At 35.3% G+C, this 25764-nt stretch overlaps 2 protein-coding genes across 7 annotated transcripts in view; both read left to right on the top strand.

Moving 5' to 3' along the window:
- The window catches only part of Kibra (WW and C2 domain containing protein kibra), a 50312-nt gene extending 38977 nt beyond the window's left edge, over nucleotides 1-11335 (top strand). For 5 of the 6 annotated variants that reach the window (XM_076380111.1, XM_076380107.1, XM_076380110.1 and 2 more), the window contains 9 exons: nucleotides 2690-2798; nucleotides 3672-3831; nucleotides 5184-6713; nucleotides 6796-6882; nucleotides 7048-7237; nucleotides 7702-8163; nucleotides 8260-8472; nucleotides 8560-9038; nucleotides 9316-11335. In XM_076380111.1, the coding sequence (XP_076236226.1) occupies nucleotides 2690-2798; nucleotides 3672-3831; nucleotides 5184-6713; nucleotides 6796-6882; nucleotides 7048-7237; nucleotides 7702-8163; nucleotides 8260-8472; nucleotides 8560-9038; nucleotides 9316-9781 (3696 nt within the window). In that variant the 3' untranslated portion in view covers nucleotides 9782-11335. Of the gene's footprint in view, nucleotides 1-1410; nucleotides 1776-2689; nucleotides 2799-3671; nucleotides 3832-5183; nucleotides 6714-6795; nucleotides 6883-7047; nucleotides 7238-7701; nucleotides 8164-8259; nucleotides 8473-8559; nucleotides 9039-9315 lie in introns of those variants that run through there. The other variant, XM_076380112.1, reaches the window with a different exon arrangement.
- A 3914-nt stretch (nucleotides 11336-15249) lies between these two features.
- On the top strand, nucleotides 15250-25598 carry LOC143180480 (uncharacterized). Its single transcript, XM_076380228.1, has 10 exons — nucleotides 15250-15525; nucleotides 18868-19171; nucleotides 20016-20193; nucleotides 21042-21714; nucleotides 22520-22773; nucleotides 22835-23010; nucleotides 23709-23943; nucleotides 24074-24254; nucleotides 24434-24665; nucleotides 25094-25598. The coding sequence occupies exons 1-10, from the start codon at nucleotides 15399-15401 to the stop codon at nucleotides 25368-25370; spliced, it is 2637 nt and encodes an 878-aa protein (XP_076236343.1). The 5' UTR covers nucleotides 15250-15398; the 3' UTR covers nucleotides 25371-25598.
- The last annotated feature ends 166 nt before the right edge of the window (nucleotides 25599-25764 follow it).

The raw sequence follows: 25764 nt of genomic DNA, 5'->3' as shown, positions 1-25764 counted from the left end.
GTAAAAGGAGGGATGATTAGAAAAAGAAGGGAAATTAGTTTGAGAGATAGCTTATTCAAATTGCTGGAATTCCTGTTATGGTCAAGACTCTCTCACAAGGCTCAAAAATACATCGTGCAATTTACATCGAAGCTGAAACTTCAAAGCTTTAGTTACTATAATTATACTGTTCCACCTATCATAGTGTCTACCCGCCTTAAAACATAGAACTAATCCTCAAGCATATCTTTTCACCACTTGTATCCCATTAATCCCAAATCCCATTAACAGCTCATCCAATAACTCACATTTATTCCCCTCAAAAAACAAGAATCCTTTAAAAAAGAGATTAAAAGCTCATTCGAAAACGATACCTCAGCAGTGGGTAAAGCCTGGTGGAACGAAATCCCATTAATATTCCCAGAAACAAACCAACCACGAGGGTCATAATTCATAGAATGATCTAATGCCTAGTGACATCAAGTGTATTCGCGACATAAGAAACAGTTGCGTATGGAATCCCTGGCGATGGTCGACGGGAAGAGACAGAAACAGAGGAACAGGAAAAGCAGAGTGAAGGGGTGAAGGCACCATGGGCCCGTTGCGCCGGTCCTGCCGGGGCCCCGAGATGAGGCCCGCCTTTTTACACCGGGTAAGAAAGAGCCACTCGAAGGCGTCGTGGTTGAAACGAGATAAATGAGAAGACCGTGGAAGGAGTGGACGCAGAGGGACAAGGTAGGAGGGAGAAGGATCGAAGAGGAGGCGCACGGTGGAGAATCCCAGCCAGTTCGCGCGTATTCGCTCGAGCGAGAGAGAGAGAGAGAGAGAGTAAGGCAGCGCTGGAAGGATCAAAAGGGAGGAACGGAGAGGAAGAAGGGAACGCGAGAGTAAAAAGGAAGGACGTGGAGAGTGGGGGTAGGGTAGTAGGTAGAAGCAGGATGGAAGGGAGAAGGGAAGGAGAGGATCGACCGGGTGGTGCAAGAAGCGAAGGAAGAGAAGGCAAAAAGGGGAAAAAAGGTGGGATCCCTTAAAAATTGAGACCCACAGAGGTGGGGATTGGAATTTCGGGCCCCGTAAACCGGCCAGTCTCGAAGAGGCCTTCGCAAAGATGAGGTGAGGAGAAGAGAATGTGTACGACGGGATAGACGAGAGAAGAAGAGGACGAAAAAGGAGCACGAGAAGAAGAGGAAGAAGAGGCAGAAGAAGAAGAAGAAGGAAGAGGCGGTGGAGGTGGTGGTGGTGGAGGAGGTGGCGGTGGTGGAGGAGGAGAAAAGGGAAAGGAGCAGCGGGCGAGGAAGAGGAGGAAGAAGGAAACGACGGCAACGAAGGAGAGGAGAGAAGAGGACGAGATTGAAGTGGTGAAGGAGGGGAGGTGGTGGAGCAGGGGTGGGAGGAGAGGACGAAGAAGAAGAGGAAGAAGAAGAAGAAGAAGAAGAGGAAGAAGAAGGCATCTCGTACCGTGCCTAGTTTACTGTGTACCCGGCATGGACCGTCAGTATACACTCTGCGTACTCGTACCGGCGCACCAATACCGCACTTACGTTGACAATTACCACCAGCACGCGCACCATCATCGTCTCCAACAGCAACGACAGCTCTACCCCCAGCGACAGCAGTCCAACGAGCAGCCCTATCACCAGGAACAGATTTACGAGAACGTCGTCTCCCAATATCGGATGAGAATGTGCTACCACAACGACTACGAGAACGACGAGCAGATACAGAGATTCTACTGGGAGCAGTGCTACAGACGCGATGACAACACGGACGCTACAGCTTATTATTACTGTGAATATGTAAGAGCAACGAGAATTCATTCGCGATTTCTACCTTACCCTCGCTTCACGTACCCCACGGTGTGCTAAGAAGACTTCGAGTGAGAGGTTGAGTGCTTTCGATGATGCAGTGATCGATGTCTATCAGAGAGATGAAAGTTCTTCAAGGGTTATTGAACGTATAGTTCAAATTCGATCGTTTAGAGTTTGGGTGTATTTTTGTCGATTTCGAAAAATAGAGAAATTCGTACCTTAAAGAAATTCGTATTTTCTATGCTTTTGTTTTTTTAAGTTTCTGAACGTGGGGGTTTGGAGTTCTTCGTTCTTAGTGTTTTGAAGAAAACGAGTGTAGTTTTATTGTAATTTTTGAGAGACGTTTCGTCATTTCTGCATATCGTCCACGTATGAATATTAGTTGAAGTAGTGTCAGAAGAGAAGTTCAAATGTTGATGGCCTTTCTTGTAGTATCGATTGCTCTCCAAAATCGCTCGTGTGGTAGATTAGACATTCGTATTATCTTAGGTCGAATATAAGAGATTACTAGGATACGAGAAAATAAGAATATTTTCTATTTGTTTTAGAATTTCTTAGAATATAAGCTAGAGTTTATATAAGACTTTCTCATAAATTTGTAGTGATTGGAACGTGGTGACAATGGTTCTCCATTCTCAAATTCAGTGACAAGAATCTGATGCCTTTCTCATGGTGAAAGGACAACGATGTGCTATTTTATTATAAAAGTACCACTTAAGCGAGTATTCGTACTTTTACGAAAGTAGAAAATTAATAAAAATTTGAGTCAAACTTGATAAACTAAATAGAATATAAATTTGGACTTAAAAAAAAAAATATTTAATATTCTAGCGTTTATGATTAATTTTTCGCGGGTGCATAGTGGACCTTTTCTCAAGAACATATTTGTAATTGTGTTGCAGGCAAAGAAGGAAATCTACGACGTAAAGCATCAGAGGCTATGTCTAGCCCAAGATGAGTACAATCACCTTAATAATGCTTTAACTACGCTCGGTGCATCCCGTACGAGTTGTGAGTACATTTTAATAGTGGTAGTATTTCTGTACCTAAGAGCTAGATTAACCAAAGTTGATTTCTTTCAAAATCCAATTTTATACGCCATTTTGCTGCTCCTTTTTTTATTTTTACTAAATTAATAGGAATGTATCCTACGTAATAAATTAAGAAAATTTAGCGGTACAAACAATTTGAAGTTTACAAACAATATTAAGAAACGAGTGATCACATTTATTTTCTGCTGACCTAAAAATTAACAAAAACGAATTTGGATCAGTTTAGTTCTCAGGTACAGATTTATTTGCTTGAATTTTTCTTTTTAGTGCTTGAAGCATCCTTTGAAGCATGTTGTGTTATAATTTATTAAAATCATTCAATCATTATGCTGAGGAAAATGATTAAAAATGATGAAATTTATGGTTCTGCAGGTACTTAACATTTTAATATCTGTTATTGTAACTTGCTGACCATGAAAGCAAAAATTCAAACGCTGATTGTGAAGGAAAATCGATATTTAGATATAATGTATAGAGAAACAGGAGAATTAAATATAACAATAATTTTTTGGTAAATATGTACCATCTTCTTTTAGAAGTTATAACATAATTAGAAACATATTTCATGAAATATTTGCATCTAATACCTTACCTCAATTTGTCGTGTTTTATAGTTAATGATTCACGATTACCATAAATAATTGTATTCTCATGATACCTTGGGAGTTATACCTTATTAAAATTTAAGTGCCTGAAGAATCATAAATTTAGTCATGTTTTGCCATTCTTTTTTAATTAACAGTATTTTCTGCATTTTTATATTATCACTTGATGAAATATGGCAAATAGCAAAAAGAGGGAAAATCTGACGATCGATTTATCTTGTTTACAGTGTGTTCCAGTTCAAGTTCATTGAGTACCAAGTATGATCCGGATCTCCTGAAATCTGATGTCGCGCTCGCGAGGAGTCGAGTTTCCCGACTGAAACGGGAGCTCGAACAGATTCGGGCAGAAATGAATTGTACGCAACGAGGAGTGGATACTCTTGCAAGGTATGTTCTCCATTGTATTTTTCTGAATATCATCTTCATAAATAAAATGAAGAAAAACATTTACTTAATTAAGTAAATTGAGAGATGGGAAAACTCAGCAATACTCTGCGCTTTGTAGTTTTATAATTCGATAAAATAACATATTGCGTATGTATTTCAAAAGTGTGTTTCACACAGGTAAACATGAAGTTGTAGGATCTAATCAAAGAACTCTTCAGATGGAAACTATAAATTATTTGAATAATTTGGCATTTTTAGCACTGCAAGTTAAGTGACCGCTTATAGTTGCATATGTCAGACCTACACGTGAAACTATTGTGGAAGGGGGGTGGGGTGAATGGGTTTTATCGAAAGCGAGTAAAATGGAACAATAACCTTCTTTTAGTATTGAGGAAACGGAAAGAGAGTGGCGAGGATGTCCTGCATAGCTATAACTGGATACCTCGTGAGAAAAGATATCTGGACTCTAGAGCCAGGGTGTTTTAAGTTCATTCTTTTTGTAAAATGATACTGTACATCCTTTCCATATCAAATTTTTCAGACCTTTTAGTGATGAAAATTGTTACGTTCTGAGTTGTTTCGTTTCTAAAACAGCAGTGTAAAGATGATACTATAAGTCCATATTTTGTTCTGAACCAAATAGTACAGGGGGCTGTTTTATATTTTTTAAATTCTTGAATACCTTTTTGCAGCTTTAACTCGCTGTGGGATTTGTTAATTCCCTTGTGGGACAATATTGGACTTGGTATTAACTTATGAAAACCTCTCTTAGCTCAAATAATTTTAAGTTCAGTTTTAAATTAAGATAATTTTAGACTTTATATTTATTTCAAAAAATACTTCAGATCCATATAATACAATGTCCAGTTTTATGATATTAGTTCACACAAGAAAAAATACAAAATCTAAGCTAGACAGAATTAAATCAAACTTTGATATTAATAAGTCACTCAAATATTACATTCATCGTCCGAGCCAAGTAGCATTAAGTCCAATTTGTGTTTCATTTTTTAAAAGCAAAAATATTCAGAACACAATTTCACTTTCGAATAATGAAATAATACAAGATTTTCACACATTTGATTAGTACTCTTTTAAAGTTGGAAAAATGTGACTTAATACACTGGTTCTGAGGTCTATATATGCTGTTACGAGCCAATCTTACCATTAATTATAATTTTTAGATATTCATAAATAACAAGCGAAGGTTCAACCTAATCCCATTATTCTTACTTTTTCTTTTATTTCGATACCTAAAACTACCCCTTTCAAAACTTCCTCCACCCAGACTCTCTGTATTCTCATTCTAATCTGCTTCGAAATAAATTCTAAATATCCCTTCTATTTTCCAGCGTTGAGCAGAAGTTGAGTGGGCACCATGGGGGTTGCTACAACATCACAGAAGCTCAGGCGATCATGACGGAACTTCGAAACATCCAGAAGTCCCTGAGTTCAGGGGAGAAAGAGAAGGCCGAGCTGATGCAGTCCCTAGCACAGCTCAAGGACGAGTTAACGAGATTACAACTCTGCGAAGGCAGCCCTGAGGCCAGTACGCTGAGCTTGCCCCAAGAGAAGCTCAGCACAGCGTCTCAAACAGACTTGTCGGGTGAATTGGTACCAATTGGCACTCGTTTAGCTGAAATGGCGCGAATGAGGTTGCAGTACGACGAGGCCAGAAAGAGGATACAACATATCCAGCAACAATTGGCAGACCTTGAAGAAAAAGTGACCCCAGGACAGACTGAAAGCGACAAAGACAAGCTGCTGCTTTTCCAGGAGAAAGAGCAATTGCTCAGGGAACTTAGGAGTATTACACCGCGCACTAGAACACAGCAGGACATGAAGAAGATCCAGAGCGAGATTCGTCGTCTCGAGCAAGACTTGAATAACGCCCTGGAATTGTCCAACAAGACCATCACCGACCGCGTGCGGCTTCACGAAGAGAAGCAATTGTTGTTGCAGCAGCTGAGGGACGCCCTGCGTTCCATGGCGATGCTCGAAGGTCAATTAAAGACACTCAGCGCGAGCACGCTTTCAGTGAGCAGTAGTTCTAGTCTTGGAAGTCTTAGTACAACCAGTAGCAAAGGTTCTCTGAGCTCTGGGTTGAGTTTCACCGATATTTACGGTGGACCACAGTGCCTGGGCCCAGTCAGCTCGCAGCAAGAACGACCAGTCGATATGGTTGACCTACACAGACGCGTGGAAAGATTGCTCAGAGGTTCTGAGCAAAACAATCTCGTTGGTACACCTTCCTCTGGTAGATCTCAGCCGAGCTTGTCGCCAAGATCGAGTCTTTCAAGCGTTAGTCCTCCAGTTTCACCGCTCTACGAAAACGCTCCTATGGGACCACCACCTGCGTACGAGCACGTAGAAATGCAGAGGCGGCAGCATCAGAGGCCCATGACTTCGTCTGCTGCTCACCTCGATGGAAACCAACTGGAGGATCGATTAACCGAGCTGCGACTCAGTCAGCAGCAAACGTTGTCGCAGGAGCAGTCGTGTATTGGTTCTCAGGATCGCCTTAAATTAGTCGGTGGTCCTCATCCACCTGTTGAACTACAATCAGGAAACATGTCCCAAGGCAGTGGCCTTGGCAGGCCAGTGGCTGGTGCTATGCAACATCAAGTATCGTCGCAGGAACCACCACCCCTCTCGCCTATTAGCGAGACGCCACCTCCTACTGGAATTCGATCGAGAGCCAGTAGTTCCGGTACCAATACAAGGTCCGTTTCAGCCGCTGTTTCTGATGAAAGTGTTGCGGGTGATTCGGGAGTTTTCGAGGCTTCCAATCGAAGAAGACTCTCCGAAGTAATTGGAGATGTCGATTCGTTGGCTCTTGGAGAGATGAGCTTGGAGACGGCCCAGGTGCAAATTAAACTGAGGTTTGTTTCACAGTTTTCTGATATTTTAAGTGTAATGAATTTTTGTCGGTGCAAGGATGTAGAAAATTGATCTGTGTTTTAGGTATTCCGTAAGTGACGGTCTGCTTCATGTTGGCATCGAGCGAGCGAGAAACTTGGCTGCCCTTTTTATTCCCAACAACGCGCAAGTGTAAGCATTTGCCCTAGTTTTTACTTAATTTGTGCCTCCTTGAGGTTCAATTAACATAGAATTCTGAAAAAGAAAGTCGAATTGTTACGGATGAATCCACGAGTGTAGATATTTTTCAGATAATTTGATATAATTATTAAGTTTCTTATTTTTATGTATGTTCAGGTACATAAAGGCTGCATTACTTCCGATGCAACCGCCAATCAATCATATGTGCTGTACAAAACCTGTTGTGGATCTGCATAAGCCAACATTTGGTGAAACATTTCCAATTGCCGTGCCGCTCAGTAAACTATACACGAAAACTTTGCAAGTTAACGTTTGGTGTACAGGCAATGAGTCTGAGGAGTGCTTGGTAAGTAATAAAATCAATCAGCCTTAATATTTTTATTATAGGAACGTTTGATTAAATGTATTTACAGTAGAACTTCAATTAATTGGGGGACATGTGAGTGTTCAGATAACAGAATACATAGTTTATTAACGTTGATTTTTGTCTATTTCAAAAAAGAAACTTAGGTACTATATCTATATAATAATACCAATTCCCAAAAGTAAATTTAAACCTGATTTGGTTAAAGATTTATGGATCCCAAATTTTTTTAGCTACTAAATTACATAACTTTCTTAAAACAGTTAATTCAGTAAAATTATATTCCTTTTGTACTACCTCGACCTGGTTTCTAAAGCCTGAAATGTTTCAAAATGTTAGTTCTACTGTTTTGATATTAGCACGAGAAATTACTAAATTAAAAAATATGATGTTCCACGCCTCATAAAAGATGTTTCATTTATTACATAATTAATGTTCCATTCTAGGGATCTGCCCAAGTATCCCTTGCAGACTTTAGCCCAGAATCGCCGAGCGTGAAATGGTACAACATACTCTCCTTCCGCTTCATGCAGCCATCGGACAGCCCCAGCACGAGCACCAGCAACAGCAATAGTATTTCCACTAGCGTAGCGAGACAAACGAAGCACGATAAACAAGAATCGGACATATCGGTTTATCGCAGTGGACAAAACACTAAAGAGGAAAGCAGCGACGAAAGTACAATCATCAGTTCTCAGACATCTACATTGACGAGAAACCAAGGATGTGACGAGTTACAAACAGCTATCTCGTTAAGGCTGGAAGAACTAGCTAATTACTTGGGAAGTCCCGAAGAGGAAGATGAGAATGGCGGTAGCGAAAGCGGAAGTGAAGACAGTGATGAAGAGGGAATTATTATGGAATTCATGATGGAGGACAACGTCTTGGAAGATGTCTTGGAGCATGAGGTAATACTGCTCATTTAAAACCACAATTTTCCTTTTATTTGACTGTTATGTAATTATCACGACGTGAAATTAATACTTCGTAAATACGAATAATAGGAGGATGAAGAGTTAAACGAGGCGAAGCAAACTCAGGATAAGGAAACCAACACTGAATGTGTTTTTATCCCGGAACAGGGAAAACAGAGGAAACTTTCAGCGGCCGGTGTTGTTCCTAATGCTATGTATGATGACAAAAATTCTATTGTAATTAAGAGAAGCCAAACATTTTCACCCAGTGCCGCAGTTAGCAAAAATCACTATATTTGTCGAGTGAGTATCTGACTATGAATAATGTTACCTACTACCAAATCGTCTTTGACTGTATTCATATTTCTTCATTTATGTTTATTTCTACAGCTGAATCGAAGCGATAGCGACAGCAGCATGCCACTTTATCGCAGAGGTGGACCTTTCCAGCGGAATTCGGTCGAAAGACGATCTCTTCGGTGGCGACGTCCATCGTCTGCTCTCAGCTGTAAAACTGCTTCGAAGAAGTCCACTAATTTACCACCAACCGCTCGAACATCCCTAGATCTTGAATTGGATCTTCAAGCCCAGCATGCAAGACTGAGCAACCTTCAAGACGAGCTCAGCCGATTACGCGAATTGAAGCAGAGATTGGAGCAAGCACGAGAGAAGGGAGACACCGATTTTGCAACATGGCTCTTGGAAGATCACAAGTTCCAGAATCTTATGGCACAGGCTGAAAGTGGAAAGAATGGAAAGACTCCTGAGGACAAAAGAGTGGAGAAGATGTTGAAGAGAACTTCGAAAGAAATCTACAAATTAAGAAAAACGAAAGCTGGCAAAGGAAAGCCTGACATTATTTCTTTCAAGTATGTATATCATTGCTTTACTTTGATCAGAGCTGGATAAAATTTATTTCTAAGTAAAGATATTTTATTTTATGCCTCAGACGACTTAAATGAAAATAGTTTATTTGATGAAATTTCACTTCCCACTTAAAATACTACATGTAGTATACTAACTGTAGTATAATAATTACTTAAAATAATGTTTGAGATATTTTTGCTATGAATTTTACCCAGCATTGATTTCAGCATATGTTTTATTTACTGATTTTCTAATTATTGTCGATATTTTATGTTCCAGAGAAAAGATGGCTTTCTTTACACGCGTTAATCTCAGTGTTCCTGTACTTCCGCCAGAAGAATCGTCGGACGAACACGCGTCCTTACCATCTTTAGCATTTGCCCAGCACAAGAGATATGCCTCAGAACCAGTTACGAGTGAATGTACGGTTACTAAATCTGGTGCTCAAGATGTTTTGAATTTAACTACACGGTCAGATAGCGTTCCTAGCGGGAATATATCCGTAACAAGGACTGGTAGTGCCGCGACCCATAACACGTCTAATATTGTTACGAGTGTAACCGAGGACGTTGCCGCGAACAGTACAAATAAATCTTTGAATGCGAAAAGTCGACCAGCCGAGGCGAAGATACAGTTCACGGAGAATGGCCAAGGCGAGGGATTGAAGTCACCCGAAGATAATGACAGTGAAGAACCACGGAGGTACGAATACGTCGTTGACAGAGTTCTCGGTGTCGAAGTGTAACATTCAAATAGGCTTTCCGTACAAGTATAGATGGACAGAAAATTATTCAAATTACTCAGTTAACGTATCGACTTTATCAACTTTATAGCTTAAATTGTGAAAGAAAGGAATGGAAGACATAACAAAAGACTGCCATTTCTTCTTCTATTTTTTTTTTCCTTTTTTTTCTTTTTTGAAATCCTAGGTGCCATGCACAATGATCGAAGCAAGTGAAAGGACATTTATTGAAATACGTTTTGACGAAACATGGTATAATATGTAATACTAGTGTAACTAGTGCAACGAATGTTGAAAACTGTTGCTGATGTTGTTATTGTTATTGATTATTGATACGATAATACGATTACGTAAAGATCGTAAGCATATTTGAGGCAATAGTGAAAATGCGTAAATCAAGTGCTCTGTACATACGAGAACGTAAATTATTTAAATGATGAAATTTATGTGAAAATTATTTAATTAATCGATTCCATCGGGTTCCTCTTGCATCCCGGTTAATCCTGCGTATTGTTTTGCTCGTTTCCTCTGCGTATTTGAGCACACGACCCCACCGAGCAGCTGGCCTGCACCTTGAAAATATGACAGGAAAAAAGGTAAAAGAAGAAGAAAAAAGCTATCGCCCTTGATGCCTACGCTTACGTGCGCTGTTACACTTCAAATTAATTTTCTGCAACTATTTCAAATATGGAGTCACTGTGTGCAAGACACTACTTCTACGATAGCTTCGAGAGATCTGGTCTTTCTTAGTTCGGATTGTTAGAAGGAAACTACACTCAAGTTCTGTTGGCGGATGCATTTGGAAAGCGGTAATATCAGTCGCTGGCTATTGGTGCCTTTTTGAAAAGCGTAGGCGGATGTTGAAGAAAGTTTGTAGTCCTGTGGGAAGGAAAATGTTTCCACTCCTATGTTCAAGGATTCCTGGACACTGTCATCGCTTCTAATTTACGCATCTGGAATGCAGCTGTCTATTCCTTGGCTGCATCTCGAAGGCTATGTGTCATCCTGCAGTCCTTTAATTTTACGTTGTAAATGCGAAGCCACTTTCTTACTCTCATACACGACAGCCCTGGTTGGCTGAATTCTGTGTGGATTTTATTAACGCCATTTTACGTGTTCACATTCAGTTTCGTATTATTTTGCACATCATTTGATGAGCTACTGAAGACGTTCAGTGATCATCCTCACTGCATTATATCATACGGAATTCAATTATAGTAAATTCTCGTTATATGTTCATCGCTGGGGATCTGTCAAGAACATTTGTGTACAAGACAGACAATTCTCGCTTCCCTTGAAACAGAGTTAATTGTTTGTTAGCTAGAGTTACGTTTCAAGGGGAACCTCTGGCCTCTTAAATAGTGGGCAAAGCGATGAACATGTAACAAATAAAATCTGGTGAACGAATAACGAGAACTTACTGAATATTGTATTAAATAGTAAAATTATTGCGTGTTATGTACGTGCCTTGTGAAATTAGTGATATTGACACGTGACAATTTTATATCTGTACAAGCACACTTAATATGCATACGTACATATATAAAGTACTCTGGAGGGCCTTGTACAGTTTGTTATTATTCCATTCATGAGGGAACGTAAGTCTGTAATAGAGGGACATGGATTTTGAGTAGGTGCATCGTGCAATCTGCACCGTGCATTATCACAATCTGTAACAGTGTTCCTCCCTTGTACTATTGTACATAACATAAGCTGCAACAAGTTCCCCATAAGTCCTAGTTAGAATTCAGTCGGAGTCTGTGACTTCCTCTGATTTATAATCATGATCTATAACAGTGGTCCTCCTTTGTACAATATAAGTTGTAACAAGTTCCCTTGGCCTAGCAATCATAGGTTTAGCCATACATGAGGTAAATACTGAAAACTTATTTTAGTACATATATGCTAACACATCTTCTAGGGCTATTGGTAGCAATAGTTTTATTTCCTTTTATAAGAATAAGACCATATTTCAGAAATTAGAAATCATTGAGGGGATCCCAAATTAATGGATCTGAGGCAAGCTCCTATCGAACAATATGGTTCAAGTAATTTATTAGGATAATCATGCTTTTCAATACAAAGAATTTTGCTGCCTTTACCAATTTTTGTCTGCCTAATCATCAAATCATTATACAATATTATTCTTTTAAATAGACTTACTTGAAGTTTTTAAAAAGAATTATTTTAGTCACTTTTATAAGTACCCAATTACATTTAAACATCAATAGCTCAGAAATGTGTTCAGCATAACTTACGGACATTTACCTTCTTATGCATTCTCAAGCAAAATAAGATTGATAAAGTCCTGAGTTTTTAAGATTCATTAGTAAATGGCAGAAAGATGCATCTAGTGGCTTAAACCTTTAAAAGTATAGATTTACAACCTACTTTCTACCATAATTCTTATTTGAGGATTGCAGCTCTTAGGCGTACATTCTATTGGTAATTTTTCCAAATGACATTTTTTGAAATATGCAATATGGTAGTTAATGCTTTGCTTAATTTATCAGGGTTACTCTTTTTAACATAAGTCATATTACAGATGACTCCTACATTTGTTTTTTTTTTTAAGTGTACAATGGAAAAGGCACTGTAAGACTTTACTCTAGAGTAACTCTGAGAAGGTAGCTAATATCATCCCAAGTATAACTTCTTTTGTTCATATAATTTAATGAATAAAGAATGAAATATATTTATTATCAGTTATGAGTACAGTAATATTCCAATGTTTTCAATATAAATAGAAAAGAAGGTATATCGATGACTTTGTGTCGACTACAACTCATAAGCTATCAAATACATACGTACTCTCCTTGTACACTCAAAATTAGTGTAAACTTTTAATACTAAAAATCATTTTCTCAATAATTCTTTATATCAAAGAATGAAAGTGAAGTTAAAAAGAAAATTTATCAAATCAAAATTCACATTATATTAGTACATATACTAGTTGTCCATACTTTCGATAATGAATTTAAAAATTGAAATCAAGTAAGACCTGAATTTAGAATCTCCTTTAATACAAAAAAGAGAGAGTACTGGAAACAACTGAATTTTTTAAGTACCACTTGGTACAAAAACAGAGGAACCTGATAGGGATTACATCTTTAGGGAAGAAGTGAGACTTTCAAGACAGTAAAAATGTAAATAATTTTGTATATACGCATCGACAATCATGTTTACGCGTTTTCGAGGTATAAATATATAGATACAAATTACATATAATATATAAATAGTTATGCGCATGTGTATTCATATAGACAAATGAATTATGTGAGAAATTAAAATCTTTAAGAACAACGTGTTTTTATCGTTGAACGAAGATTTTAGAAGAATGAAAACCAGAAACACTGTTTTGTAGTAATGCTGCCTTGTTGAAACGCAGAATTTAATATGCGCAATTATTCAATTTACGTTTCACGTGCGTAATGTATTATATGTGTATCATAATAAGTGGCGTTGTGCCTTACTATGTTGAATTAAGTATATTGATGATTATACTGACAATGATAATAATGACAATAAAACAATGATAATACCGTCAATAATGATAACGATGGCAATGATGACGTTGGACACAATGACAACGATAACAAATATAATGACGATAATGACTATGTTAAAATATAAAATACAAACCATGGTACTGATACCGCTAAGAATAATAATAACGATAATAGTAAGCTCGTAATGGAATATACACATACATAAACACGTACATCCCCCAAGAGACAACCACTGTATGATTTGTAAGTAATGGTATGATTAAATGATAATGATTCGTATGATGATTAAAAGAAAAAATACAGTATATTCTTGCCATATCATTTTGCGTCGAAAATTCGTTACTTTGATTTTAAACGATGCATTCCTTTGGATTCCTCTGCTGTTTTTGGCTGTTGCTGATTATCAGTGTAAGTTGAAAGAAACATTTAAGGTGTGATACGCAGAGGAAGAAAAAATAAGTCGATACGGGGAGGTATATACTACGTACAGCTAACGTTTGAAGGTCTACTCACACATGTCGGTTCTGCGCCCGTTCCGGGTCAATGATTTCACTGACGATTAAGTATTCGCAAATATTCGTACTTTACGATTGATTTCAACTGCTACCATATTACACGTTGTGTCATTGTGGGAATGATATCAATGGATTTCCCGTGCCCTCCAAATTAAAATGATACCAAATTCGACGATAGTCAGGCAATTTTTGTGGAAATAATTTCTATATTTTGTATATTGACTTTTCATGTAATGGCATTAAAAATATAGTCACTATTAAGGTAAGTATGCACATAAATTTCATTGCACTATTTTACCATGAAGTAATGAAATTGCATTTTTATACAATTCGCTATGTTTTTAACTGATTATAATGTTAACTACCACTTCACGAGTTATTTCAGAAGTTTTTGTATATTTAGATATACAGTTATGTATATAAATTTCCTTTAAAACGAAATAGGAACGGGAGCAAGAAGTACTGTATAGCAATAAAAGTTATTGGATGATATTCTAGAAACTTGGAAGAATATTGAAGAATTCATTGGATTTTTTAAAATACAAGAGCATGCAAAAAAACTGCATGGGCTTAAATGACCCACTTTGCAAGTGACAACGTCAATAAAAATAAGGTTGCAAACAGTGGCGTCAATAAGAATGAGGTTGCAAACGGCGTTAACATTTGGCTTCTATTCCAAGCACCAGTATGACGTTAGTATTCGATGAGTAATTCAAATGGTTTAAAACGAGTCTATAGTCTTCGTCCCAACAATAAGTAGCAAGATGTGGTAGATGATTGGAATAGAAAGATAAAAAACTATTTAGATAAATTTTTCACGAGTCTAGCAATATACAGAATATAGATAAATAAAGACAGCAACATTGAAAATGATCATATAAAAGCTGTAAAGATTGAATAATAATTAAATTGCATTAAATTATTGATGTACAGGCAGTTTCGGTTTCATCGTTTCGAAAAAGGAGCACGAGAAAAATCTGACGATATGACGACAGGAGAATTCAATTTTATGCGAATATATTAACTTTTACGAAATGCAAGTATGAAACAGTTCTCAATTTCATCATTCAAGCTTACAACAGAAAAATATTAAGAAGAAACTAAGATGATACATAAATTACGAAAGTTTATACAGAATAAAATCTTTGTAGCAGTCCAATACAGAAACAAGCTTAAGTTCAAAATATACGTTATCGTCAATAAATACAAAAAATGCAATCGTATTGAATCCTATGTACCTATTTCTCACGTACTTTTTTACATATATTTAAAGATTTATTTCATATTTCTGTTATGTTTGCATAAAAATCCTCTGTCTAATAATACATATCTACGTCACCACATACTTTAGAGTTAAAACACGATGGAAAAAGTTTCGACAAAGCTGCGCAAAATCTTCAGATATGACCTGACGTAAACAATAGAAGTGTCGTCGTAGAAAAAGCTCCTCTTCAAGGCATGCGTAATGTTGAAGGGGTCGTGCGACCATTCACGTTCATTTCGAATAACCGCACAGGTAGCTTCAGGTAGCTTAGTAGCCTCGTTACCAGCATAGTACGCTTCCGTCTCTCGGTTAGAGAGTGGTGCCCGCTCGCAATGCTACTCTACGGTGCTTTATGTACTGTGTTGTCAGTTTCATTCAGTGCGATCGTACAAATTGTCGTTTTTCTTCTGCAGAATTCGAACGTGTCGAGGGTGCAGGCCTCTCTTCCGCCAGGAACTGGTCAGTGTCCCACGCTTCTTTTACGAGTAAATAAACAACCTCGTTAAAAGATATTTTATCGTTTTGTGTGGAAGATTGATCATGGACAATCAGTTCGAGGAAAGACGTGAGACTATCTTAAAATAAGACTAACTTATTTAACGCTCTAGATTTTGTAATTTTAATTCACTTCGTTCTCTTTTCCTCTGTTTTCGGTGGTACAGTGATTCACAGTGTTTGATCTTCTGTTTTTAACAATGTTGCATGAACATTAATTCTGCAATCATTTGATAGAAATATCTACTGCAATAATACAGTGACGTTAAAAATTCGTTTTAGTTTATAGTACTAGTAATTTACTAGTTTGGAGGAGTAAAAATTGAAAATGCATTTCTCCAATTTTTCTTTCATTCTTTTGGAGTATACGTAGTGTTTGTAAATATAGACTGGTTTCATAAAAAACTAAATTTCAAACGACATCGACAGTAAAATATTCAACACCAAAATGAGTTAAAATATTCAAAACAAGCCACTTTCAATATTCAAAAAAACAAAATTTCGATCAAATTAGAAAATGAAATATTCAACAACAAAATAAGTCCAAATGCCCATTTCCAATTTTCGAAAAAACTAAATTCCAAACGCCTTTAAAAATCACATATTTAACACCAGGATGAGTCAAAACGACCCATTTCCAGTGATCATGAAAATGTTCAAGTTGAAATGCACAACAAAAACTTACGGTTGAGTACAAATGTCATCGGTTTATCTTTCGGTGGGAAGAAATCCATCACCTTTCGGTCCTAGCGTTAAGGCGTGGAACAGGGGAACACAAAATCAAATTTAATCGAAGACAAAAAGATTTTGCGATAACGCGTGTACATACGTGATTTACAGATGAGGTTTCGCCAAACATCGATTGCTTGTAGGTGCGCGTATCGATTCTTCCGTCGTGCTGCTTTCTCACAGGTGCAAACATGTCAAAGGGGAATATTCTGCTTGTAGAGTGTGCCGTGTATCGTAGTGCCATGTGTACTCATAATTTAGGATTTTTCTTCCTGTCAGACTTCGCGAATCTTCATGAGCTCATTGGAGTTATGGCGTTGGGTCATGAACACGAGCATCAAACTCTGTTAAACTGTTTAAGTTATTCAAAAATAAGGCAGGTGTTAACCAATCGATATTGTTATCAACTGCACGCTTCCTAGTGCCCATATGTATTTATATTTTCAATATTCACGTAAGTATGCAGTTCGTATTATTCACCACTGTTCAGAGGACTTGTTATCTGCTAGAATCACGTCATCGAACGTTTTCGTTCCGTGAGAAGTGGCTGTCAAATACGAATCGATAGACATGTAAAAAGGGAATTGTAATGTGAGCCCTTCAGGAGCTAAATTGGTCAACTCTATTTTTTTTTAAAATTACAATTATATTAGTGATGCATGTGATTAATAATCAATTTTTCATATGTCGGAAAATTTGTCTGTAGGTGTAATTACAACCACTACCACATAATCATAAAATTATGTAGAGTTGTTAAATAATGTTTAACATATTTCTGTAGTTATTTCAGAGACTTTCAATTTCAATATCTTGGGAACAGGATTAATCATCTTTTAGACAATTCAAGTATCGTCATTTTTCTCTGTTTCTTGCTTTATGGAGTAAATTTGTAGATGCTCATATTTGTAGAGTTAAGTTGTACATTGCACTTATATTTTGGGAAACTTCAAAATTTTCAGACACAAATGTTCAACAATTATTATATTTAAGTATTTTAATCAGTATAATAATAATTTGTGAGAATTTGGAAAAGGAAATTAATGTTTGAAGGGAAAATAATGCAGTATAGGTTGAAAAAAAATTGTTCAATTTTGACACAAAAAACTGGTCTTATTTATTGAAATTTATTGATATCTTATACACAATGAATTTATATAGAGGTGTATACATATGTAAATGATGCATAAAATAACAAATCCAGGAATTGAAGTAAATCATAATACTTTTCTAAGTAGAAATAGGCAAACTGGTGCACAATATGAGTATACTTGAGCGAAATCAAGATTTTAGTTTTTGGAATCAATTCTTTTCATTATTACATGTACTAGAATATTAAAATGTGATTAATAAATTAAGTATCTGAGCAAATATGGCGACTTTTGTAAGGAAATAATGTACCTGAGAAGTATTCGCAATGTATTAGAATTGCAAATTGAGAGGGACAGTCGAAGATAATTTACCTTATTTTCACCATAGAAACTCAGCTTCTTATTGATTTAACACAATAATGAGGAGGTTCGAGAGATGAAGAGATGTCTATATCTATGCAAGGTGAATCGTTTAGTCTCGAGAGTTTCCCAACAGTTTTACACGAGATGAAACATCTAAAATCATAGTAAAATTAATATTCTTATATTCAAGTTAAAGGATCAAAAATACTAAAAATTATCAATTTCCTTTTGGTAACTTAATTTAACTTAAAAATTGGCCTTATTTAATGTTCATGGGAAGAAGAGTAGAGTATTACGCATTTGTCGTATTCCACTGAACTCGCTGCGCAACGCGATTGGATTTGCTTAATTATGCAAATACTGTAATCATAAAATTATAGACAACAGACTGCACAGATTTTATACAATGCTTTGGTAACGGATATGCAAACGGACCGTGAAATCAGGTCACCTTAACAAAACAGGGGGACGTAAGCCTATACGCACAAAAAAAGAGTAACGCAATAAGCGAAAAAACGAAATTTTTTAAAGGTTTCGAAAAATTTAATTTCATCGAAGATCTCACTGTTTCGAACCAGACATCTCTTTTATTAAATATCTATTTTTTTAAATGTACACTTGGTGTTAAATAAACGCTAACGTAACGAAAAATATGCGAAACGTGCAGAACGTAGGTCTCAAAACAGTAGGGATGATTAGGGTATTCATTGAGTCATCTGTATTATGAACATTTAACGAATCACTTCTATAGAATTTTCAAATTGTGACATTTTCAGCAATTTAATGATATTTTTATTTTATATATAAAGAGTAGATACTAATTAAGAGTAGATATTTACTAATTAAGTAATCTGATATTCTAAATATAAACAAAAAATCGGGCTATAATAAACTTTTCTTCAACTTAATATTTCAAACCAGTTAATACGCAAGCTATTGTTCCTCAAATTAATTAATTGATTGCGTTACATTATATCTAATAATATAAATTTAATTTTACTCAAATAGTATATTGCATAATACTGTTCACAATAAACATTGGAATAATGTTTTACAATTGAGTTTTGAATAATTGAGAGTGGAGATTATAATATTTATAAACGAAATTGAATATCTCTTATTATAGAAGATGAAATCGTCGTAATCGAGCATCTGCCAGGGCGACGAGTTCATCTGCAAGATTTTTTTTGGACCAATGCGGAGGATGCTCCACCGTGGATCGATTTAACCCAGGGCTTAACATTTTACGAAACCAAAACTGTTCACCATACAGTAACACTTTATGCGCCTGTAGATGACACGGGAACCCAAGATCCTCGTGGTCCTGCTCAGGATCCAAAATGCACAACATGCATCGAACCAACGCCAAGATTAGACGACGCAGACGATCAGAATATTGGAGTCCTTATTGCAGAAGATCCTGGTCCAAGGTTTGTAACACCTTTCTACATCCTTTTATTTGTGAAAATCGATCTCTTTTTTGTTATTTCGAAGATGTTTTAATTTTTCTTTTTTAACATGTTGACATCACCTTTAATTGACAACGTCTCCCTAAAACACTTATAATAATCGAAACTTGATATAATTAGCTTTTGTGTAGTACTAACAGCGTAAAAAAAGAAGTTAAACAGTAAATACAATATCGAATTATAAATTAATCTTAACTCTTGTAGTATATGTATGTGTATAAATATGTAAGACTGTAACAGATAAAAAACCTGTATGGTAGTCAACGTATTGAAATCCTTTTACAAAACAGAAACAGTCAATAGAGTATTGTTCTAAGAGTGTATAGTCAGGTTGCTCTCATACAGGGGCCAATTGTGAGAAATGGGAAAATATTTTAATTTCTTAACACACTTTTCTTTTAATTTAATTTCGTATTACAGTCTTCTAAATGAAAGGAAAAATTTGCTCGCTATTTTATAATAACGAAGAATAAACAATTTTCGGCGAAATTGGCATATGCAGAAGTTTACCAAAGTTCCTTTTTTTAATTTTAAGAACGTTTAAGATAAGATTTAAAAAATTACAAATTATGATTTAAAAAATGTTTAAATTTAAAATTTTTAAAATTTAATTTAATTTAAAATTTTCAATTTAAAATTTTTAAAATTTAATTAATTTTAAAATTTTCAATTTAATTAAAAAATTTTGTAATCTATTTACAATTTTAATTTTATAAATCATAATTTGTGATTTCTCGGTTGTTATCTTTCACTGCATTTATCATTTGTATTCAACTATTTGAATATTGGGTTTGTATGTTCTTAGGTACTGGCTGCTCACAGTTCTCCGCAGTGGTGAAGCTATACCATCCAAAATTGAACTAAAGTTAGCTCGATTATATCGAACTGCATTTTCAAGACAGCAGCAACGACACCTTGGCCTTTTACAAACGAATTTAGTGTCTCAAAGGCTTGCAGGAGAGAGATCATTCGTCAGAAGCAAGGTGCATTTATTAAAGAATAATTTATGTCATTGCAAACACAATATATTACAGTCTTAAAATTGCTGAAGAGTAAGTGCGAAATAACATTTCTTTTTAATTACAACTCTCTGATTGCACAACAATTTTAACGTTAAATATCTCTGTTTGCTCTTAAGCCCCTATGTTAGATTAAATATTACAATATTATCTCATTAAAGGATCGCCTTCAACTTCGGATAAAGTCTAGCAGAGACTTATTTTATTTAATTGCAACAAATCTTACATTAGTTAATACAGTGGAACCTCGACTAATCGGATCTTGATTATTTATAGTTTTTTATTCATGCTTTAAGAACGTTTAAGAATATTATGCTGCGTTTCTGAATTATTAATTGTTGATAAAACGCCAAAGACTCGCGTAAAATGGCTGAATCAGGTCTTATTCTACTGACTTCGCTGTGTCTGACCTGCCTAATGCACGCTAGGAGTAGAATAAGTCCCAAGTAAGACATATTTCAACCATTTTCAACAATTAATCTTGAAACAAAGCTCTAAACATAATTTCATCATTTTTAATTTTCGTCTTATTTTGACAATTAAACTCACCTTTCAAAATTTCTGATACCTGTTGTCGAAACACACTGTATAATTATTCTCTCTTTTAAAAATCGCCTGAAATCGATCTCTTCAGGTGGAAATAGTCTCTTACAAAGTAATCTAATAGTAGTCTGTCAATGATAATAAAAGTAGCTATCAAGAGGGTGCTTTAGGTTTGAATCTCGATATACCAAATAATCGAGGTTCTACTGTACAATTTCTACTATAATAATAAACAAAACTTTTTAAACATTTCTTAAACATCCTTTCAGCCAGAAATCGCTCCTATCCAAGAAGAGATGTCAGTAAACGCGGCAGTTTCGCCAGTCTCGCTAACTTCTCAAATCAATTCCGAACTTCAAGCATCTAGCTTAATAAAATCTGCCAGGATGACTGGAGTGTCTTTACTAGAAAACAGTTTCTCCCCATCATCTCATATCGATGATGCTGGAAGCTACAATGAATCTATTTACGAAGATGAACTGTTCAATTCAAAAAATTCAAGTACCATTAAAGAAGAAACGCCGTCTTCAAGTACAGATAGTATGTTCGCAACAAATGCAATGGATGTAACTGAAAACTCTACGTATTATTTGAATCAGTACATGCAAAAGAATGCATCGTCTAATTTGCCGTATGAGACACATAATCAGATTTCTTCAGAAAATCATCCAATATCAAAAAAACAGAGATTGAACGTCATTAAAACAAAAGGTGCAAGCAAATATTCAGAATTACGTTTACTCGATTATCCTGCTGAGGAAACTGTTCTTGTTAGAATGCAAAATACAAGCGTAACAGAAGGCGGCGCTACAAGGTTGATATACTCTGTTCACTTAGGTGGAAAACCAGTACCTGCTGAAACAGCCGCCAGAGATATGGCTCTTTTGTCTCCGCAAGAAGTTGCATTGGAACTTGGTGCACCAGTTCTTATTCAAAGTGAACGTAAGTTCTCTCTGCTATTACAACTTATTACATTTATTTGATTATTTAGAGATTATTTACATTTTATGGCATGGTATCTCCTATAGATATACAATCATACCTCTTTAATTAAACAAATTTTTCCCTCTATAATTGGAACATTCGGTTAAGGGAGGAATTTGTGGATATTGATAACTTCTCCCTTTTTATTCGGTGCAATTACTGATATATTTTAATTTTTTTATAGTAATATGATTTTGTTGCACATACGTGTTATTGGATTCTACATCAATCCAATATAATTTCTATATTTTTCTGTTTTTCTGTTTTTCCAGTAAAATGCAAAAAAAATTCATAGTCAAAAATTACCCTCCCTCATGGTATTATAAAGAATTATAATATGATATAATATATTATAATATATTATAAAGAATTATAAGTTTTACATAGAGGGATGTTACATAATATACATATTACTTGATTTCATTTATTTTTGGATACCATGTTGAATTCTATTTCTCTTGTTAACGATGTGAGATATAAAATAATGTGGGTTAATCGCTATAATTAAAACTTTGTCTTCCTCGATAATGTGCTAAATATAACAGTTCTTATTACTATTACATTTTGATTCTTAGTATTGATTGTTCGTTCAACAAATTTGTCAGTAAATTGAAACTTACGTGAAATGCAAAAAAATAATATTTAGTACGATATTAAAATTCAATCACATTAGTATCTTTAATTTAAAGGCAAAATAATTCAAGTTTTCGTCAAATTTTGAAATATGCATAAGAAGATTATTGTATACACTATTTCCATATAGCTTATCTAAAAGAATCTCAACCATTGGCTCTTTCAAGAAAACGGGATGCATGGTTACTGATTGGTGCAGCAAGTGCAGGCTTCATTATTTTAGCACTGATACTTGTGGCATTAATTTTCACGGCGAAAAGAAAAAGGGCACACAGTGCTGTGGCTGTACCACCAAATCGCAGTATATTAAAGAAGAAACAGGAATTTGTACAAGAGTCTGGTCCTGACAATGTCACTTTTCCAACATCACAAAGGGAAATTAAGGTATACTTACTTAATTAATACTCATATAACATTAAAATTTATATTTTAAAACTGTTTATAGACAGAAGATACAGATCAGAGAGACACTTCAGGAAGTGCATCAAGGACTCCTGGTTCTCCTGAAAGCTCTAATAGTCTCGACATAGGCACTCAAGAGTTTCTACATGATGATGATAAGGAACATGAGAAAATGGCAACTCAACCGAGTTCTTGGGAGTACCCATCACAGAAAAGAACGTACGAGAGAAGTTTATCTTGATACTACAGTAGGACCTCAATTAACTAGCTTAAGAGGAAATTCAAGACTGAAGTACCCTTCTAATAACTTTATTATTTTCGGTAGACTTCTATTAAGTCTAATGTTCTACTCACCTTTGTACATCCTTAATTGCCATTATATTGAATGGCCATATTCAATAATTGAATCGATGGTTTGAAAAAGAGAACAGTTCTGCTTCTAATATGTTAAAGCCTTATCCTACTGATCAGTGGCAAAAAAGATACAGTCTTCAAGAGGCCTAAATCTTGCTGTGAAATTTACATTAGTTTAAAAAAGAAAATAAATTCGGGAATTATCTTCTTTTTCAGACTGTTATCGTGCTTTTGGATCTGTTATATCTTTAAAATTACCGATTAATTGGGAAATAGAGGTTTTCATGTATTAAACATTCGAGATTTTATTTAACAATCTTCTAGTCATATTTAGAACGATTGATATGTTCAGTAGAATCTTGATTAAAACTTAAACAGTAAAATAAACGTAGTTTGCTGAAGAAAATAAAACTAGCTATTAAAAGGATGCCTCAGGTTTGGCTCTCGTCGTACTTCGAATAATTAAAGTCCTACTGTACTAAGAAAAGAAATTGCGTGATAATTTCAACATTTACACGATATCTATTTAAATATGTATTTAAATATTTAAAATTCTCTTGTAGATCGGTACATGGAAGGATCTCACGAACAAACATCGTTGACACGTCCAGAACTTTGGAGTCGACAGACGTGATAGTTGATCATTTAGACACTCTTGATTCTATGGAAACTAATTACGCGAAACAAGAAGAGGAAGCTACTGCTTCACCACATTCCTATCTCTCCATGCCATCTTGCAAGCAATTTCCCAGTATGAAAGGCGTCGAACCACTTTCTAGAGTTTTGGAACCAGTTATGGTACATAATACAATTTACATTACTTCCTTCAAGAAAATTAATTCTTAAGAAACAAATTTTACTCAAATGATTAGATCAAATATAGAAGGATCGTACGTTTTTCTGTCTAAAATAAATATTACTTCCCCAGGTTAAACATTTGGATTTAGATTCTCCGGACCTAGGGAGACGAGACAATAATCACGTAAACGCTTTCAGAGGCAATGAATTTGGTGAAAAATTTTTCGCAAGGACTTCAAGTGCTATAAAGGATCCTGGAATTGTTGGCCCTATAGTCTGGAATCTTCGAAAACAAGCATTGTCTACAGAAGGTACTATATTTTTATATTAACAATATTTTTCTTTTGCATCATATCGAAATATTTACTACTGATAATTATCTATAATTGACTTTTTATAATTATAACTCAAGTATAATGATTTTTTATTTTCGATTCAACTTTGTTTTTGGTTTTTCTTGAAATTTTCTGAAAAATCTTATTATCTACAGTAAATGACACGTCGGGGACTGATGACCCGGCTTACGTATCATCCTCAGCTGGCCCTGTGGGCCGAGCAAGAAGAAGATTACACGACTTGTTAGAGGATTCCTTCAGTCTTTTTGGAAGCAGAGATCTAAAATCGAACATGCAACCGTCTGTAGTGAGACCAAATTCAGCGACTTGCACTCCAGACGTGCTTACGATTTTTTCAGAGACCAAAGGGAGACCAACACATGTTAGGTAATTATTTAAATTTGTTTTGTTTAATTTTTTTCAGGTGCATTTCTTCATATTTCTTAGTAAATTAACAAAAGATGATAAAACAACTGCATGGAACAAACTATTTCTCATCAGAAATTCAATTTTTTTCGTTTTCATTATTTCTTCTTGAAAAAATTCCAGTTTTTAATTAAAACATTTTTTAACACCTCTCTAATTGAAACATTTTTGCCTTTTTAAATGAAACATTTCATATTTACAGCTAAAAATAATAATAATAAAAAAACAAACATACTTAATTAAAATATTCGAAGAGAAGAGAAATGACACTAGCGATTTTTAAAACACTTTGCACCTAACTGAGAATCATTAATAAATTTTGTCAAGAATGTATCAAAATGATTAGAAAATTGATTAGTCGTGGTGTTGACTCTAGTTTCTTTTCACAGTCCAGTGTCATCACCAATAACAGAATTGGATTTACGGCCACATACGTCGTTATCTAAAAAACATACCGAGCAAAATGTCGAAGAAAATAAAACTGCGCCAGCACAGTCTCGTAGTGGGTGGGGATCCAGGCCATTAAGTGCTGGTCCGTTTCATAGACCTAATCTACCAAATATAGACACGAAACGCATACTTGTAGATTGTCAACTTCCGCCAGAAGATCCGGCCGTACCGTTAATCGCATCGATTAAAAAGGAACTCGAAAAGTTTTCTCCTTAATAGGCGAAATAGATATACAATGAAAGAGAGACTAAAAAAGACTTATATAATTAAATAGTTACTATCTATAAAATTGATAAAAGTATTTTAAAATAATATTCGAAATTACATTAGGACTTGTAAATACTTAGAGATTTTTATATACGTAATTTTAATCACTATAATTTGTACATCATGTGATATATTCGATATTTTATGTTATTTATATAAATATTTGTTTAAATGCTTTTTAACGATAACAATTGTAGTAATAGATACATTGAGAATAGATTTACTTCTGAATTTGCATCGTACTTTGTTCCTATTAAATAATATTTATTTTGTGACAGTGAAAATGCCCAGAAATTGTATAGTTCTTTGTTCAAATATTAATTAATATAATAAGATACAATCA

This window comes from Calliopsis andreniformis, chromosome 6 (assembly GCF_051401765.1).
Source record: "Calliopsis andreniformis isolate RMS-2024a chromosome 6, iyCalAndr_principal, whole genome shotgun sequence".
In the NCBI taxonomy this organism is placed as follows: Eukaryota; Metazoa; Arthropoda; class Insecta; order Hymenoptera; family Andrenidae; genus Calliopsis; species Calliopsis andreniformis.
Note: the sequence above shows the minus strand (reverse complement) of the source record. Positions and strands in the feature narration are given on the sequence as shown.

Bases quoted from the DNA above. Each gene is read 5' to 3' on its own strand.
- LOC143180480 (XM_076380228.1), top strand. From the start codon at position 15,399: ATGCTACTCTACGGTGCTTTATGTACTGTGTTGTCAGTTTCATTCAGT. The intron at 15,526-18,867 runs GTCAGTGTCCCA...CTCTTATTATAG, and splicing joins CTCTCTTCCGCCAGGAACTG to AAGATGAAATCGTCGTAATC. The intron at 19,172-20,015 runs GTTTGTAACACC...GTATGTTCTTAG, and splicing joins GCAGAAGATCCTGGTCCAAG to GTACTGGCTGCTCACAGTTC.